This window comes from Mizuhopecten yessoensis, unplaced genomic scaffold, assembly GCF_002113885.1.
Source record: "Mizuhopecten yessoensis strain PY_sf001 unplaced genomic scaffold, ASM211388v2 scaffold7513, whole genome shotgun sequence".
NCBI classification, from domain to species: domain Eukaryota; kingdom Metazoa; phylum Mollusca; class Bivalvia; order Pectinida; family Pectinidae; genus Mizuhopecten; species Mizuhopecten yessoensis.
In genome coordinates this window covers 399,475-418,518 of record NW_018407085.1, presented here as the reverse complement: position 1 = coordinate 418,518, position 19,044 = coordinate 399,475, and the positions used below count along the sequence as shown (strand labels likewise).

Here is a 19,044-nt window from a genome sequence, read left to right as displayed (position 1 = left end):
CAGGTGAAATTCTTGTTATATATAAATGACCTGTACAACTGTCTTAGATTGGTAATGTTGTTCTGTATGCATCTATTCAAGATGTTGTATAAACTAGTGTTTCAATTCAAAAGTGCCACGATGAGGTAATCCTCGAAGTCCAAGAATTTCGCTATAGTTACATACAACTTCTCTACATCCCGATGATATGTCATGGCAATAACAAACGTTAGCAGAAAGCTATTTGATTAGTTTCAGGTATAAAACCCTGACCAATCGTTAGGCAGATACCTGCAATTTGACAAATTCTAAAGCCTGTAGAATTTATCATTACGCTTGCGCGCGATTTCATTGATTTTAATCGAAGACATCGTACTAGTCTAATTGTATCATCCGAAAGGGGTCGCGATTTTACCAGGAATTAGTTCTGGGTGCAGGAAAAATAGGTATATCAAGTGGAACCCTTGGAGTTTCAGGATGAATCCGATCGTGATGTTACATTTGCGACTGTTTTGGTCAAAGAAATGCTGTATTTTCTACTCATTAAAAAAAAGAAAGAAAAAAAGAGATTTACAATACATTTGCGCTAAAGTATTGTTATAGAAACGGCTTCCTGATAGACGTACGTTTTATATGGTTCCATTGTTTGATTTCATCTAGCAAATGAAACTGAGCAGTCACTAATGACCAGTTAGCGATAATATAGTACTAAGAGGATTTAAAGTTTTTCATGGAGTCGGATATAGCTGTCCGGATGACTGGTTGCTTGTCTATGAGCAGTAACGCCTCTGCTATTGAACACTTGGTGATGGCGGTCAGCAGTGCACACGGGACACCCTAGGTGACAAAACAAATCTACATGAAACATAACATCACCAGCTGGGAACAGTAAAAAGCCAAAAACTATACAGCAGGTGTGAGAAAGGATACAGACCGTCAGAGTCTAGATATTTCCTTTTTCTCAAATTTGATTCTACATTACCCCTAGTGTGTTGACTTTAACCATCTACCAATTCGCCCCTGAATGTTAGGGGAAATAGTTATTGTAAAAGGCCACTAAACTGGTATACCCATCACTCTAAATATGATCTAGAGCACTTCTATCAGATTAAACTGACACTCGTTTTCTCTTTTTNGGTTATCGTAAAAGGCCACTTAACTGGTATACCCATCACTCTAAAAGTGATCTAGAGCACTTCCATCAAATTAAACTGACACTCGCTTTCTCTTTTGACAATGCTTCACATAATACTTCGAAAACAACATTGTATTATGTATAAAGTATTAATAAATAATTTGTATTAATGCAAAATGTCACAGATTCATTCACAGTCCTCTTTCTAAACGGTTAATACAACCTCACAGACTCTTCATAAGAGAACGACATAGGTATACTTGCAAGTTACAAGCGCATGAAGCATTTGAATGGTCATGTATCACGACAAAAAAAAGTTCTAGTGTATTCGACTGACATGTTTCATGTATAATAACAGATATTTCGCTCCATTTATCACTTCAAGCGTTTGTTCAATTATAGCAAGACCATGCGGTAATTAAAAAATATGTGCGACTTTAAGAAGTAATATTGTTTATTTCTTAAATGCGAGCACCATTTTATGAAAATACAACCAACCTTTTCCATGGCCGTGGCGCGCTCTATATGAGACGAGGTAGACAATGACAGCTGTGTCTGCGTGGGGACATCCGTCTGATAAACAGACTTTAGTAGTACAGCCGTAGCGGCCTCCTCACACAGCGAACTAAACCTCTGTTACAAAACAAACAGTATAACGCTCTAAGTCCTTTATTCAAGGGGGATTTCGCAGATACCGTTAATCAATTGACAATTAATCCATATGTTTTACGGCGTGCTGTAACCAGTAAAATCCGAAGGAGGCGAAATTACAACTGTATCGGAGGAGTGCAATGTACAATTTATAAGTATACTTGACTAAGACATTTTTGATAAATATTTGTTTCGTGATTTTATAAGTAAGTCATTTACCACACGTTTACCATGCTTGCTAGACATAGAGTTCATAAAGATAATTTGATATAGTTAAGAGGTATTTAGGTGAAGAGCCCGGTTTTATCAGTTAATCAGTATAATTGTTTACACATCAAAGAAAAAAAGTGTTAAACTTTAACAAGGAATCATGTCACAACAAAATAGCGATTTTAATTTCATAACATGTAGATATAACGAAAATAAGTTATTTCAGAGTACGAACATACGTTTCATTTTACAATGGATTTCATCTTTAACGGAACTTTGTTACAATGATGGTTGCAAATACAAAAAGAGTACGCAAGGTTTTCGCCCCACAATCCATTGAAAACTTGACACTTTTTAGATGAAATAGCTGGTTCAAGAATGTGCGCTATGGTTTCTAGGGAGAAAACTATAAGATAACTTCAACATTTCCCAAATTTAGGCAAATTTCAACTGAATATTATGAAAACAATTACTTGAGACAAAAATACATTATTTTATGGTAGTATTGAGGCAATAATAAATATTGGGAAAAATATTATTTGAAAATTGGATCTAGGTTATAAGTTTTGTTGGTAAAGGTCAACCACACTAGTTTTTTGTTTATGTACATACTATTTTTGCAAATCTTGTTTCATTACATTACTCTTTGTTATATTAACGAGGAATGGGTGCAAGTTTCACAGGTTCTGGTAGGGACATCAAATCATGGCGTCATACAAATGAGTTTTATGTACTAACCTTGCACTGGAGAATGCGTTTGAAATGTATCTATATACGAAAGACTCATCTTAATCTGACAAATTGTCAATTCTGCATAACATTTCATATTTTATTGGCAGCTGTTGAGTCCTCACAGTCTAGTTCGCATGTTTCAGTAAACTTGTAATGTAAAGGTTTGGTTACATAAGGGTTGTTTTAGGTATTTTTACAACATAATGTAGGCCTAAAATTACCTGTATAATTCCAACAGCCCGGTGGAACAATTTGTTATTACTAAAAAAAAAAGAAAAAAATGAAATATGATTAATTATGAAATATGATTAATTACAAGTATTATCAAGGTCACGAAGTCATTTTGTACATACAATAGGTCAGTCGGAAATGCTTGCTGTTCAGTTTAATTCAGATAGTTTCTGCTAAATGAATATACACACAACTTAGTTCACTTGGTAAGCAGAAGGTGTTGTTGCTTGAATACATTCTTTTTGGGGGATGCTTTTCGAGATGACTGGTGTTTTACGCGTCAACGTCAGGCACATACGAAAGGCTTCACGAATAGATCGACAATTTTGTATATAACCCAGCATTACGTTAGTAATCAAAAATCTCTAGTCTGATGGTAATTTCGACCTCATGAATATGTAAAAGTGACAATTGGAAATCGGAATACATGTGTGTCCAAACACACACTTTGTAGCTTAGTCTTATGTCTTTCCTCGTCCCGAAGAGAAATAGTTTCCTTCAAAGCACGTGACAATTTTCATTTTGTCTCCCGTAAATTCCAGGACAGTAAGGTCACCACCGGGCTGTGAGACAGTGATAAATCTCTTATCAAGGGTAAAAACTGATAAAATAAATAGAAATCATATATTGGACGATTTTTTTTATTTCTTCAGCGTGGATTAAAACTACTCCGGGAGGAACATAGATTTCTCATAGATTATTGGTCAACTGGACGTACCTATTCTTGTAATCCTGATACCCCGGACAGGCTCCGTAATTAGGATTTGTCTAGTTCACGATCGGGAAATTATTTTCTATTACCCTGGACAGGTGTATCCGCACTTTTACCGGTGTGAGATTTCCTCGTCTCGCCCTATGGTTGAGACGGGGTGATAACCCTATTCATAACAATGGTATGACGTTACTTCAACAAAACAATGACGTCAAGTCAACAATCCGTCAACGTCACGTCAACCCTGAATTTAGCTTGTAACATTATCATTACATTGTGTCCATGATACACATTGGGAGAACAGGATAAGAGAAAAAGAATCATTCACCCCTTTGTGGGTAAGATAGAGGAATCTCAACCCTTGGGGAAAGATTCTTAAGTTGCCAAACATTCGGCAAAGCCTCGTGTTTGGCAACATAAGAATCTTCCCCCTCGGGGGTGAAAGATTCTATTAGTCATCATATGGGCGAAAGAGTATGGTATTGAGGTTATCATTAATATCACAGTGTATGTAGATGTCTGGATACGAAACTGCGGCATTGTTTTTGACATTCTTATTTTCCAACCTATATCTATTCGAATTATTATCTGAAGCCTTACAAATGAATCGATTCTCCATATTTGTTGATCTCGGGCAAATAAACCTTTCCAAACGCGTTTTCTTAAACAAGACTGAAATCACCGATACTTGAATGACCGATAAGGCTACAACATAATTAAGAAAAAGGAAAGAAGGAAAAGACATGGTTGTTTGGTCATCTTAACTGCATTACTACATTGTTCACTAGTAAAACAAATATACCAACAGTATCAATTTCATCGTTTTATAAACGTTCATAGCAAAAACGTTATACTTTGTTACAGCAGGAGCTTTTACCTGACTTTGAGGTCCACCATGATGTTTTGAAAAACCTTGCCCTTAAGCACGTGCGCCCCTGTAGTGACTGCGTTACAGACCCACTTTGTTGCTATCTCCTGATATAGTTGTTGCCACTGGTCCCAAATCCCGTCTCCTACTGATGACTTGATATCATCTGCGGGCAAGGTCAAGGTCACAGACTTGTCGAACTGGTCATACACATTCTAGTAATAACAAAAACGATCAGTAAATGGTTAATCAAACTAGTGTATACAGGGAAACGTTCGCCCAGTCAAATTTTCGCCTTTTATTCATGGAAGAATCCATTTTCGCTCAGAAATAATTTCGCCCGTATCATTAGTATGTATAGTATGTAGCGTACATGTTTTCAACTTCGTGGTAAATTTGTTCTCATTATTGTACTAGGGGCGAAAAAGGCGAAAGCTGAACTGCGGCAAATATTTGCTGGTATACAGTATAACAAAATGTCTCAGATATTTGACAAAATAAACAAATTACATGTTACTGATCAAAACCCATCTATTACAGTCGAAGGGGGCTATACAATGTATGCTGTTACTAATACCGATTGAATTGTTAGCCGATATGTGGTTTTATTGTGTAGATTTTGATTGGTCGGCAGCAATCATCAACAGGTATCTGAATATTGTTCGCATATCTGAACATATATTGTTAAACGAAAAGTATTGATCTTGTACTATTTTTGAAGTTTCAAGAATTTGTTTATATAAAGTGACGTCATAAAAGCAAACGACATAATTTTCATTGTGACGTCATAGCTTCCATCCAAACTGAACGAGATCGAGAAAATACTTGGCAATCTTATTTATAATACGTACGAGAATATGTCGTATATCCTTACCGATTTGAAATCAGCATCAAACGTGATAATGCCCTTTTTGCATTTACTTTTCCATAGTTTGGGTGCAAGGTGTACAGCTCCTCCTACAAGTGTCAATATAAGAGTAAAGAAATAATGCTAACATTTGATAGTTTACAGCAAAAACCTATAGAAGAAAGGATTTCAACGAGTAATCAATATGAAGTTTATCTGAGAATATTTCACTGTAAGTGAAAAAACAAGAGGCCCAATGGGGCTGAATCGCTCACCTGGTATTAATTTCACACTTGTTATCTTAAAAGTGGACTAAAATGCAACTACAGGCAGAATATCAGTGTTTCAGAACCTATTAGAATATTTAAACATATGACAACCGTGACCTTGAATGCCGAACAAGGACATTAGGTTGAACAGAATTTATAGTCTTCCAACCCAGCATGCTTCTAGCAAAATATCATTACCCCGGACTTTTTGGTTATACAGAAAAAATCATTTAAAGATTTAAACATATATTGACCACTGTGACCTTTAATATGGTGAAGGTCATTTATTTAAACAAACTTAGTAGCCCTTTATCCCAGCATGTTACTGGCCAAATATCATCACCCTAGGCCTCTCAGTTATTCAGAAGATGTTTAAATGTTTTCAACATATTTGACCCCTGTGACCTTGAATATGATTCAAGGTCATTCATTTGAACAAACTTGGTAGCCCTTCATTCCAGAATGTTATTAGCCAAATATCATTTTCCTAGGCCTCTTGGTAATTCAGAAGAAGTTGTTTAAAGGTTTTATACATATTTGACCCCTGTGACCTTGAATATAAATCAAGGTAATTTATTTAAACAATGAAGGTCATTTATTTGAACATACTTGGTAGCCCTTCATCCCAGCATGTTACTGGCCAAATATCATCACCCTAGGCTTCTCGGTTATTCAGAAAAAAATTGTTTAAAGGTTTTAAACATATTTGACATCTGAGACCTTGAATATGAATCAAGGTCATCTATTTGAACAAACTTAGTAGCCCTTCATCCCAGCATGTTACTGGCCAAATACCATCACCCTAGGCGTCTCGGTTATTCAGAAGAAGTTGTTTAAAGGTTTTAAACATATTTGACACCTTTGACCTTGAATATGAATCGAGGTCATATATTTGAACAAACTTGGTAGCCCTTCATCCCAGCATGTTACTGGCGAAATATCATCACCCTAGGCCTCTCGATTATTCAGAAGAAGTTGTTTAAAGATTTTAACATATTTGACCCCTGTGACCTTGACAATTGATGAAGGTCATTTATTTAAACAAACTTGGTAGCCCTTCATCCAAGCATGCTTCTGACCAAATATCATCACCCTAGGTCTTTTCGTTACTGAATAGAAGTTGTTTAAAGTAAAAAGTTGACGCCGGACGACGGACGGACGACAGACGCCGCACCATGCCATAAGCTCACCTGACCCTAATGATAATACATGTATATTACCAATCCAAATGTGAGTGTGTGGTTTACTTACCACTATGACACAAAATGACGAGATCAGATTCTGTTAAATCCGGCAATATATCGGATTCAAACGTCTGTAAGGAAATTTTAAAATGTTTTCCCTGTAAAATCAAAAGTAAAGTTATACAACTTGTCACTGAAGAAAAGTCTTAAAGGATAACAATTAGTCATAATAGCGTAACTGCCCGTATACATTGACGAGGAGCTGGGCTTTTTATTTTACTTTGTTTATCAAAACGTGAATAAAATCGCTAAAATCACAGCTTCAACAAATCGCTCAGGAATTGATCATACAAGTAAAACGCCTTTATCACCTACAACGAAATATTAACAGATTAAACAAGGGAAAACACATAAACCTATCCTCCTACCTCATAACAAACAAATAACTACCAAAAGAACACTAATATACTGACACTTCCAACGAAAATAAATCGCGTACCTCAAAAACACTTGTGAGTCACCTACAACGAATTTAAATCCATGTTATTATTTTCTGGTCAACTTTTAAAACATAAAACTTTTTTTTTAATTTATAGTCACAAACAGTAGCGAGCCATCTATTATGTTTTGAAAGGATTTGCAAATCATGCATTTATATAATTTCATAAGAACTATTAGTTGAATAATCTCAATGACATATGACAGGTCCCGGTTATATTCCAGAATTAGATCGCCCTTGACAAGTATATTTTGTATGCTTATTATTTTACGACTTACAAAACAATTGTAGTCGTCGAGGTATTAAGTAACTAGCATACAAATGGGCGGACATGTTTTTTTTAATAAGTTTAGAAAATATCCACTGAGGTTGTAGTTCATATAAATATTTCACATGTTTAGTTTATTTCACCTACGTACCCAGAACTAAATATCCAGCTTCAATTTGTATATGAATCCTATTTTGTGTTACTGTGCTACCAAGAGAATATCGTGTAGTGTTGCAACGAAGAATGGTGGAATGCAAAACGGATAGGTTAATTAAAACTGAATATATGTATCAGATACATTTAAGAATAGTTCTTTAAATTAGAACATGGAACAAACATCAAACAAAAATAAATGAAAGTATAAAAAATATGTGTGACTACAATTAAATAACTCACCAAATGCCCTATATCTCCTGCATTGTTTGACAGTAGTGAATATCCTTCTTCAACAAATCCTCGTATATCATCAAGGGCTGTACAGACAAAGGCAAAGGATTAGGATATACTGTTGTATAGCGTACAGTTTTTCCAACAGCTCATTTTTTCAGGATCTACTGTAGTGTCGTCTGATCTAGTTCGTAACTGTATACAGGGTAGCCAATGTTAATCTTTCCTAAGGTCTATTTTAATGTTATCCCTATTGTAACCAAAGGCAAATTATCTTTCCTAAGCTCTATTTCTACTCTGGTTTGACAATTCTTCCGAATATATACAGGTTTTCTTCCGTATGGATGTCAAAGACCAGATGTTAACATGATAATTAATATTCTGAGGATAGTTCAGTGATACATTAGAGTTTCTATATATTTGCATTAGATTATTACTGGTTTGTATAAATATTGCAACAGATCTGGACCATCTTATTTTAACACTGTTTGGAGTGGTACCTGCACGGAACAGTTTGAGTCGATGACAATTTGTCTGTGCTGACCACTTGTTTGTGAGTTGAGTGGTTGACTGATATTTACGGTAACTTTGTTTACGAATAAGTGTTATAATTGATAGTCAATAACATAAATAACGTCATACACATTATTTATGTATATGGCTATGTTAAATATCATTACTAAACAATAATTTGTGTACACTGATTATCTTTTGTAAGGAGAGGGTGATCATAGGCTTTGCCTTTTTCCTAATGCCTTTTGTCTCTAAGATAAGTAGAATAATATTTTCAAATTGAAGAAAAACGTTATCGTAACATGAAGCGACATCCTATGTAAATGACAGGAGGCAACACAAATTGTCACAGCATTAGGTAACGACTTTATAAAATGTTGGTAAATTTATCAAGATTAGAAGCCAAGATAAGAAGCTAGTGAAGGAGAGTCTGTAATGTTTATAGCTAAACACTTTGTAGGACAAACCCAATTCAGGTGGTTCATAAAATTGGTTTCTCAGTGTAAATTAAAGGGTTATACAGGCATATCGTTGCCTTCATTTAATTGGTCTTGTATTAAGTAAGAAAACATGACGATTTATAAAATCACATATATTTACTAGAAGAAGATATTTCAAATAGGACACCAGCATGGAATGACAAAAAAAAATAATAACATTGATCATCATTTAAACAGTGTGCAAGGGGATACTGACGTGATACTCATTACTTAGCACAAGATGTAGGGGCACATTGACGTTATAATCATAACTTTCTAGCACCTTATGAAGGGCACCTTGACGCAATAATCATAACCTGCTAGCACAATATGTACTGTCACATTGACGTAATAATCATAACTTACTAGCACCTAATGTAGGGACACCTTGACGTAATAACCATAACTTACTAGCACCATATGTAGGAGGACACTCTGAAGCGTCAATTAATGCCATTACTCCTATTCCGTCCCATCCGAGGTAGTGGACACTGCCTCCCGCGTTCAGGCTATAAGATATTATGTAACACGGTTTACGTCGTTTAAGGTGACATTCTTGTAAGGACATTATCTTGAGTATCGTAAGCATGATTATATTATATAAATCAAAAAATCACATCAGAAAGAAGACATTGCACATACTTAATCGTAATGAACATCCTACATCTTCAACATTTACTTAAGTGTCCTATGAGTTGATGTTTCATTTGGATTATTTGATAATTGTTGATTTCGACACAGCTTGCTTTATTCATTCCCTACACATCGTCTCGATCAATCGAGTTAGAAATAGCGGTTTGTTGAAATGGCATATCATGAAAAAATAACATAACAAATTTAATTACCGTACCTATTTCCAGCGAGTTGTATAAGACCCGCCACAGCCTCGCTTTGACTGTAAACGTGATCACATGTCATTCGATACGTCTCCAGGTGCGCATGCGTGTCCCTAACGGAAGTATCAATAAGATTTATTTGTACCGAGACATTAATATATTTACGCAATGATACATAACACTGTTTATAAAAACACAACTATCAGTTACATGCTATCTCAACAACAAAATATATTTACATGACGTTGAATTATAAATACATGTATTATAGTGCATGTGGCCATTATATATTTGAACTTCAAACGAGTAGTATCGGGGGTTGGGGGTGAGTATTTCTTTGAGAAATAATTTGTTCGTAGTATTTTACCATGCATGAGATGGGTTGGCGAGGCTGTCGTAGGCAGCTACTAGTATAGCTTCTAGTAGAATCTTTGTGGTGGAACCGGATTTCATACGACTAGATCCAGTGATCGGTTCCGGCTGTAAATATAGATATAAAGTATAGAACACAGAAGAGTTGTCACAAGTCTACATATACAATACACTAAAACGTTGTCTTAAATGTAAATATACACAACACTAAAACATTGTCTTAAATGTAAACATACAATACACTAAAACGTTGTCTTAAATGTAAATATACAATACACTAAAACGTTGTCTTAAATGTAAATATACAATACACTAAAACGTTGTCTTAGTCTTTAAGTCTTTACGAAAATATAAAGTAAATAAACCATTTAATTCAATAAGATTAAATTAATCTGGATTCAGTTTCATGCCCAGTTTTAGGATTTGCTATTTCATCAACTACTCACCCCTATCACAGGATTGAGAATAAAGCCTTTCCCTGTCTTCGCAACTTCCTGAAGCTGATAGGCTACTGCAATGATAATTTACTCCTCATCGTATAAAGAAGTTTCATCACACTGCAATTCCAGGTTTGAATATTTGTTTCGTTATCTTAATTTTGAAGTAAAAATATAGAAAACAACACGATTACCTCGAGATATGATAGTTTAAATACGGTCTCGCTGTGTTAAAATGTTTCACACTTAAAACAAATGTTTTGTTTATCTAGCCTATGTTAGTGTCAATATGAAGCTACTGTACCGTTTGAGAAGGTCCGATTCCAGTTCTCAATCTCTATGTTCCTGGTCAAATATAGAAAAATGATTAAAAAAAAAAAAAATTACAATTAAAATGCCTTTACAAATAAATCACCTTAAAAAATATCTTTACGCAATTCCTGTGCTATCATAAGGAGACAAATACACCAACACATCCTGTCACCAGCACACGTACACGCATGCACACATACATAACACACATGGAGGCGCGTCCTTAAATGAGCTTAGCAGTTGATAGGACGATTAAACAATCAATCATGCTAAGATGATAATGGATTAATCTGAATTTTGATTCAACATCCTCTTGTTAAGGTGCCTACCTGGCTAAACTGATGGGCCACTATCTACACGCATATTTAAAGAGATGTACCGCTAGGTAACTACAATATACTTACATGCCTATTTTAAAGATGTACTACTAGGTAGTTAGTACTTACCTGGCTAGACTGACGGGGTTGAACCCCACTAGGACAGGTGTGATGTAGTCCGGATTCTGCATACAGTAGTGAAGTTGTCCCGCCACGTACGGCGCCGATAGGCCGCACGTGATCCCTATATATAGCACCTTGGTTTTCCCAACACATGCCTGGATGTAAACATGTGACCCAGAATTTATAGTATTGCTAGTTATTAATGTCAACTTTCTGATGATGTCAGTTTATTGGTTAATGTCTTTCTTCAAGCATAAGAAGGAAATCAGTGTTCATCTTCTATCGATTCTTTATGTAAATATACTCATATACAGATATCTACATGCAGATTTGCTTCTCTGATAACATACGGAAACAGAAAAAAAACCTATAGTTTCCCTGTTGAGATTAGGTAGCAAGTTACCTTTGTCTATTGAGACTATTGTGACTTACCTCTCGGAGCATATGTATGCCGATGGCCGGATCGTCCTCTGGAGCCTCCTGAGAGGTAAACAATGCCCTGTCAATGAGATTTTTTCAAATATTTATTAATTTATTAAAGGCACAACATAATGTATATAACAAATATGAATACTCATTGACAATATATCGTACGGACTTCAATAGGCGGGCCTGAGCTAGGTCACATCATCTCTATCATAAAGAATCTTAAACGCGATAAAACATCAGTTATTTGTGTTGTGCTTTAGTTAAAAGAATTAGGGAAGAGATTCCATTTAGGTGTTATGGAGAAAATGGGATTTTGTTTGTGGGTAGATCTGTCCGTAAATAATGTTGTTTCCGTGTTCTTGGTTCTTTGGGAATGAGAAAATTTATGTTTATTGTCATATGTCTGGGTATTATGTTGTACGGGAACTATGAGGCGTGTTTTGTTTCTTTTCTTTTTTTCTGCATGTGTTCGGGGCTGGCCATTGAATAGTATGTCTGTGCCAAAGCTTGTGTTGCAATATTTATTGTCGAGGTAACAAAATGCTCTTCTCTGTCCTTTTTCTATTTCGGTTATGTTTTTTTTGTAATGTTGATCGTAGTATGAAGAGCAGTGTTCTAATAATGGTCTTACAATGGCCTTCTATGCGTCCTTTTTGATGCGAGATTTATTTAATTGCATTTTAAGAAGGCAGTTGTTTTACAATATTTTCGCGTTTGATGTAATCCTGTTTGTCCTATACATAAGTAGGTTGTTTCGAGTTTACCAATTCCAATTTGTGATCCGGTTGTTTGTCTCGACGTATGATATGTGTGCGTTTCGGTGAAAATGTAATAGGGTACATTTGTCTAGGTGAGTCATCTCCCAACTTGCCAGCTGTATTGATGCATTTTGCGTTTGTTATTGTGTTGTTGAATATAACTGTGCTATGTGTTATGTATTCTGGAAGCTCTGTTATGAGGACCTCACTTGAGGTGTTTTGTTTGAGCATTGTAAACGCTCGATTTTATAGGGGCATATAACTGTCACACTATACGTTAATTTAGTTCTTATCTTTTCTATCTAATTTAATTACGACGTGAGAATTCTCCTTGACGCAAAACATAGATTGAACACAGCAGAATGTTTAGACTTTGACAAGATGAACCAAAGTTAAAACCGGATAAGCAAGAGTGGTTAGATTGTAGTGCAAAAAGTGATTACCAAACGTGTTAGACTGTGCCATTTGTTTAAATTCGTATTGCAAATGTGCACTGTGATTCGCAAATGATTTAACAGTCACTTAAAAGGAGAACGATCTAGGGTCGATAAGGTATACATTTATATATTTCCTTGTAATGCCTTTTAGGAACGAATAACGACAAAAGAAAACATCATTGTGTTCAAAAGATATACGGTAGAAACAGTGAAGCAATCAGGAAACAAAAGAGAAGAAATATATTTCAGATAACATATTTGATTATTGTCTCCTTTTTCTGATTATACGTTTTGACGAAGAAATATTCAATACAAACGTTGGAAACAGTGAACGAGTTAAGAACAGTGTATGGGAATTCACGACAGGTTTCTCGGTTATTGTGTGTGACGTACTTGTCGTGCCCAGCTATCAGATACTTGAAGCAGGGAGGCTTTCCATCCTTCTCTTGTCTCCGATTAAACGTTCTCTGCAACAGGAAGTAGACAATATTCTGTAAACACATCATGAAACTGCTCTTTGTCTACATGATTGAAATATCTTGAATGCTTTATGGAGGTCATCCGTGAGAAATTGGTAAAAAAATAACAAACACAAAATGAAGAGCAAATAATTTGTGTAAACGTACTAAGTCGTATGGATTTTTATCTTCGACTCTGCGACTGTAAACTTGATCTCACCTCTAGGTGTTCACCTTCTTTGTAAACATTCAACAAAGCTATTCTTCCAGATTAAAACTGATAACATTAACCATTAGGGATTCGGCAATAGAAAAAACATATTAATACAATACATACGAACTTGCGTCACCAAAACATTTCCCTAAAAGATTTGAAGTCAATCTTGTAAAAAGAACCCACCATATGCAAGTACGTTAACTCTTGTGAGAATGCATTGACTGCGTTCACTGAAAGTCCATCTTATAGTCAAACGAGGCGCTTTTCTTCTTTCTAAATCTCGACATTATAGATACACATATTATCTAAGACATACTTAGACACGACTATGATTTTTAGAAATGTGCACAACTTACTCCAATCCAGCAATAGATTTTATCTAAGTGACAAAATTACTTATGACCTAATTAATATGTGTTTCACTGTGGTTTGTTTTGGGAATGGGGGGAATTAATGTTGCAGTAATTTGTACCTAATCCTATTTATTATTGTAATTTGTGGCCATTAAATATGTTTAATTCAAACCCGACCGAATATTTTCTGTGGAAAAAGAAATCATGACATTCAGTAAATACGTACTGTTGCTTATCTATGATAAGTAGTATGAAATGTTGTACAAAAATTGACTGGTGTAAGACTGAATATTGCCAATATTGTGTGGTCACTGTTTGAGACTTATCATTAAACGTCATCCATGATATAGGGACGACATTCTGTAGGCACTAAATATAAGTCGTCCATTGATGAAGAAACAATGCTATGAGTCATTTTCTCCATAATGAAGAGGAATATTCTGAACCTACTTCTCGGAACTTCACGATGATAAAGATAAAATATATCTTATTTTGAAATGTATCTAAATGAAGTGACTCGATTACTTTTAGATCTCATTAAAAACCCTTGATGACAAAGAGGCAACATTTTGTGATTACTAATTGAAAGTACTTGAAAGATAATGGAACACTGTTGTATGACTACGTATTGTAATTTCTCAGTGACTAATTGGCGACAAGAAGGGTTAAGCAGTGCAATATGGTTAAGATGTTTTTTAACCTTGGATAACGAGACCACCAGACTGATTACACAAGTCACGATGATGAATACTTACGGCGGTGACGAAGGCCAGTCTGCCTGAGGTGCCACACCCACTAAAGATGACTAGTCCTGTGTCCGGGGTCTGGTCAAAGTACAGAAGTGGGTCATGGTTATGTTATAGGAGTGTGTCTTTTTCTTTATTTAAATTTTGGATTAAATGTATTCGGAAGATTTAAAGTAAGGTCACATTACAAACTAGAGGATTACACTAAACCTTGTCACATGGGGTGCCAAAGGAGACACTATCGAAAAGCAAAAAAGTTTGTAACAAGTTCAGGTGTTTGAAACAAAAAGACACAAAAGACAGCACTACTTCTGCAGTGGTATACACATAGGTCGCCTCGTTTGATCATTTAGTGGTAAAGTACATTTTGATTCTTTCCTAGCGTATCCAAACCTTGCAGAGGGACCTTTTAATGTGATTTAAATGATCACGTGACAGTAGTCTGTAATCTGACCGAATATTGCAAACGAACTTTTAATCTTGTCTTTCATTAAATATGAAGACAATACAATGATATTCTAAAACATCTTCAGTATTCTTCCATTAAAAAATGCCAAGTTTTATACTTTTGGTATTATCCCAATCGGGAACCGTCGGCACTATCCGTAAACGGGTCGGAAAGATTCGAGCTCACCTGCAGTATTGACTTCACTTCCTGTGATATCTGTTCAATCGTATGCGAAGTAGCAGGATGGTACAGACCCTAGATAATTAGTATGTAAATAGTATGAAATAACATATTGTGATGTGGAAAAACAAATGAATACATATACACATTAAAACATTTTAGAACCCTGTATGTTAAAACGTTTCATTTAATTCACGAGTTTGAATCAGTAATGCTGTGTATTTTATTTATGTTCTATATATGTTGTTGATTCTATTCAGTTCAAATTTATGCATAATATATTCAGTAGTTTTTGCTCTAAAATACAATAAATATATATTTTGCATATTATAGTTGGTTTAGATTGAATAAATGTGTATTTTGTTCAATTCGAATGCTTGTACACTGTATATATTACATATTTGGTATGAATATACGTTATATTTTATATTGTTTTACACAATATGGGGTTAACTTTAAATGAAGAAATTGCATTAAGAAATCTTTGGTAAATATTTATTTTTTTAAATCACCTGGTAGTCTTGCCAGCCCTGGAATATTTCAGAGTCACACTTCTGGAGTAGACCCAACATTTCTGCAAAAAAAAATTCTTCAATTTATAAAATATAAATGGTGGTCTTTTTATATGTGATCCATCCGTTAATCCTTTATAGTTCCATGTCTGATTAATAAGAACGAGGATGTTTAATAAATATTAAAAAAAAAATGATATAGTACATATAAAATACCTGTAGGTGTGGCCACGTCGATGTTACGTGTAATAGGATTGGCTGCTTCCGTTATAGGCGTGGCCATGTTGGATCACAGACAAAAGCTATGCTGAAAGTACACACAAACACACTATGAGCATACATGACGTCAATGAGGCAAGTGCCTGTCCAGTCACAATGTGTATGGCGAATAATTTGCATATTATCTGTTGTAACCTTTTAACACATGCATGGCTACCGGGCTATGCAGTGAATAGAGTCATGCCGTTCGTGACAAGAATTCATTTAACATCTTATATATCTCGGAGTGCGTTTAAAAAAATATCTGATGCATATGTTACGGTAGCTATAACACTAGATTAAGATCTGCCATTCACACTGAAATAACTGTTATATATGGCGATGCTGTTTAGTAATGGAATCATAAGTACAGATATTAGTGTTCATTATACGTTTTAGCGTGATGTTCACTTATAAAGAAACTTGTACACATAAACTGGTTGTTGGGATATTTACCCCAACGTGTCGCTCTTATCGTCGTTTAACGTGCCTACTAACACGTACAAGCTAGCTAGGACACACAATCACCGGATCACGTGTTCTAATGTAAACTTTCAGTATCCATATACGCACAGGAGTCGTTTGTACACACATACACTAGGAATATATTCTTGTATATCACAGAAATGGGCTGTAACTCGACTTCGCATGAAGAAGGAAAGAAAACGGAAGACATTGAAAGTCTCGTTATATTAAACTAAAGGAATCTTTCTATTCATCACAGGAACGATGATGAAAACGTCTTATCCGTCAAATTTAACGATGATGAAAACGTCATTTGCCAATGAACATTTTTATACGAAATATCATCGTCTAGATATTGTCCTACGATACTATATCCTATACATGTTCGTGTTTTCTCGTATAGCATTAGACTAATGTTAGAGGCCACACCTCTACTATTACAGGGTACGACCTTAGGTAATACGCTGTGCCAGGCACTGGACATAACCCAGTCTCTCCGCCACTATAGTGTGACAGGGGACCATTTTAAGTAAACGAAGTAAAATACGCTGTGCTAGGCACTAGACTTACCCCCAGTTTCCCCGCCTCTAGAGTGACAGCTGGGGACCTTCCTAAGTACCCCGGAATCCCCGCCTCTCGTGTAACAGGGGACTTTTGAGGAAGTACACACACGCTGTGGTATAACCTAGCGCCTGTCTGATAAGATAACGGGGGACATAATAACATTGGGAATTCACACTGAACAGACCCCAAGGTCATCCTCTTAAAAATATGTTCTCAAGGTCACTTCCTGTCTTCACATGCTTTTTTTTTTTTTATATAGTTATGGTTTAAATCAGTAATGGTAAGCGTGTGACAAACTTTATTAATGACGTTGTGCATTGCCCCCGAGCATAGCCAACCACTTATATGGTAAAATATGTCAGACAGAACGTTCCTTATTACATTAGTAATCATTCATTTCAAAGGGAACCGTATGTACAGTCCCTCGCAACGTCAACCAATGCTAAAGGTTACCATGCAAACAGCCCCAGGTAACCACCATAGTGGTTACCATGGGAACAGTAGCCAACCAAATCAATGGTTAAGACAAAGGATATTTAACAAGAAAACGTTTCAGTAGCAATTATTCATTGATACTTGTGTCAGCGCCAAAGTGAAACAACTGTTTGATTAAATTTGGTTGAAAATTTCCCGTTTTCATTTCCCCATATAGATTCTTTAGTTATGGCCTTAACTCTGAATGTATGACCTTCACATTAAACTGGTCTCGAGAGATACATAATGTAGATGTCAATAATACATATGAATGCTTCGTGAAATTCGATGATTGAAAACGTTGATAAAGAATACGTGGACCAGTCAAACTCTCCTTTTACATATATATATATAATACCTTGTCTTTGAACTGGTCTCGAAGAATTAGCGAGAAATATTTATGTGGTTTCATGAAATTTTGTTGAAAACTTTAGTCAAGATCCTGTCGACAAGCAAAAACATCTATTTTTTTAATCATCATTTACATATTTGCTGCTTAACTGCTTTAACCTTCACCTTGAATGTGTGACCTTGGCCTTTGTCGGTCTGCAAAATTGAATGCGGTCTAAAATTTTAGTCGTGAACCTGCTGCAAGCCAAATGTATAGTTTATCATCATCGCCTAAACATCCTTTTGGTTGTGACCTTAACCTTGACCTTGACCTTGACCTCAAACGCATAGTCTTGATTTTTAACTATGATCCACAGATTGATGTCAGGAATACGTGAATGAAGTTTCTTTAAATTTCAATAAACACTGGCTTCGTTTAGGAAGCTATGACGAAGCTAAAACGTTGCCAGACGGACGGACAGGATGAGGCATATATGACTATATACGCTCTGCTAAAGGCGGGCGTATGAAAATAAGAAAAACAAATGTACAATATATTAAAGAAAAAAATCCGTAACCACAAATACACATTTGTCTGAGAAAACGTCTTCAAAATTATTTATCGTTTCCTATATTTTAATCAGTACGATTTAAAACTAGCAATGCAGGTTTCCACAACTTTATTTCTGTTTTTTTCTCTCCATTTTTCCTTGTCCAGATAGTGTAACCACGTTGCCATACCTAAACTATGTTTACACGTGCTAACTGATACATTTTCCTTGTAAGAATATTGCAAGATAAGATAGGAAACCGACGCATTTTCATGTGGGCATTGTTAGTCTACAATACAAAAAAAAATCTTTACGAAATTGATTTAAAGTTTTCCACACATGAGTTAATCTGTACAGATAATATGCGAAGCGCGCCACACATGGTCGTTACTTATAACGGAATCACAAATGCTAAGCCTTAAATCTCTTAATACGTATAGCCATGATCCGGGTCCTAAATCTATTAGTAGTACTACCACTATTCGACACACGTGTTCTTAAAT

The 19,044-nt window shown here is 35.5% G+C and overlaps 1 protein-coding gene across 6 annotated transcripts in view; it reads right to left on the bottom strand.

Moving 5' to 3' along the window:
• Positions 1–10: 10 nt before the first annotated feature.
• LOC110453808 (glucokinase regulatory protein-like) overlaps positions 11–19,044 on the bottom strand; it is a 25,540-nt gene continuing 6,506 nt past the window's right edge. For 4 of the 6 annotated variants that reach the window (XM_021502968.1, XM_021502970.1, XM_021502973.1 and 1 more), the window contains exons 2-20: positions 16,116–16,206; positions 15,900–15,961; positions 15,394–15,462; positions 14,769–14,837; positions 13,379–13,452; positions 11,794–11,860; positions 11,368–11,516; positions 10,914–10,954; positions 10,619–10,683; positions 10,168–10,280; positions 9,815–9,913; positions 9,376–9,473; positions 7,982–8,058; positions 6,886–6,976; positions 5,393–5,475; positions 4,528–4,733; positions 2,929–2,968; positions 1,613–1,747; positions 11–816 (exon numbers count right to left, since the gene is read on the bottom strand). In XM_021502968.1, coding sequence (XP_021358643.1) covers positions 688–816; positions 1,613–1,747; positions 2,929–2,968; positions 4,528–4,733; positions 5,393–5,475; positions 6,886–6,976; positions 7,982–8,058; positions 9,376–9,473; positions 9,815–9,913; positions 10,168–10,280; positions 10,619–10,683; positions 10,914–10,954; positions 11,368–11,516; positions 11,794–11,860; positions 13,379–13,452; positions 14,769–14,837; positions 15,394–15,462; positions 15,900–15,961; positions 16,116–16,182 — 1,734 coding nt within the window. In that variant the 5' untranslated portion in view covers positions 16,183–16,206 and the 3' untranslated portion in view covers positions 11–687. Of the gene's footprint in view, positions 817–1,612; positions 1,748–2,928; positions 2,969–4,527; positions 4,734–5,392; positions 5,476–6,885; positions 6,977–7,981; positions 8,059–9,375; positions 9,474–9,814; positions 9,914–10,167; positions 10,281–10,618; positions 10,684–10,913; positions 10,955–11,367; positions 11,517–11,793; positions 11,861–13,378; positions 13,453–14,768; positions 14,838–15,393; positions 15,463–15,899; positions 15,962–16,115; positions 16,207–16,613; positions 16,688–17,193; positions 17,363–19,044 lie in introns of those variants that run through there. The other 2 variants (XM_021502971.1, XM_021502972.1) reach the window with 2 other exon arrangements.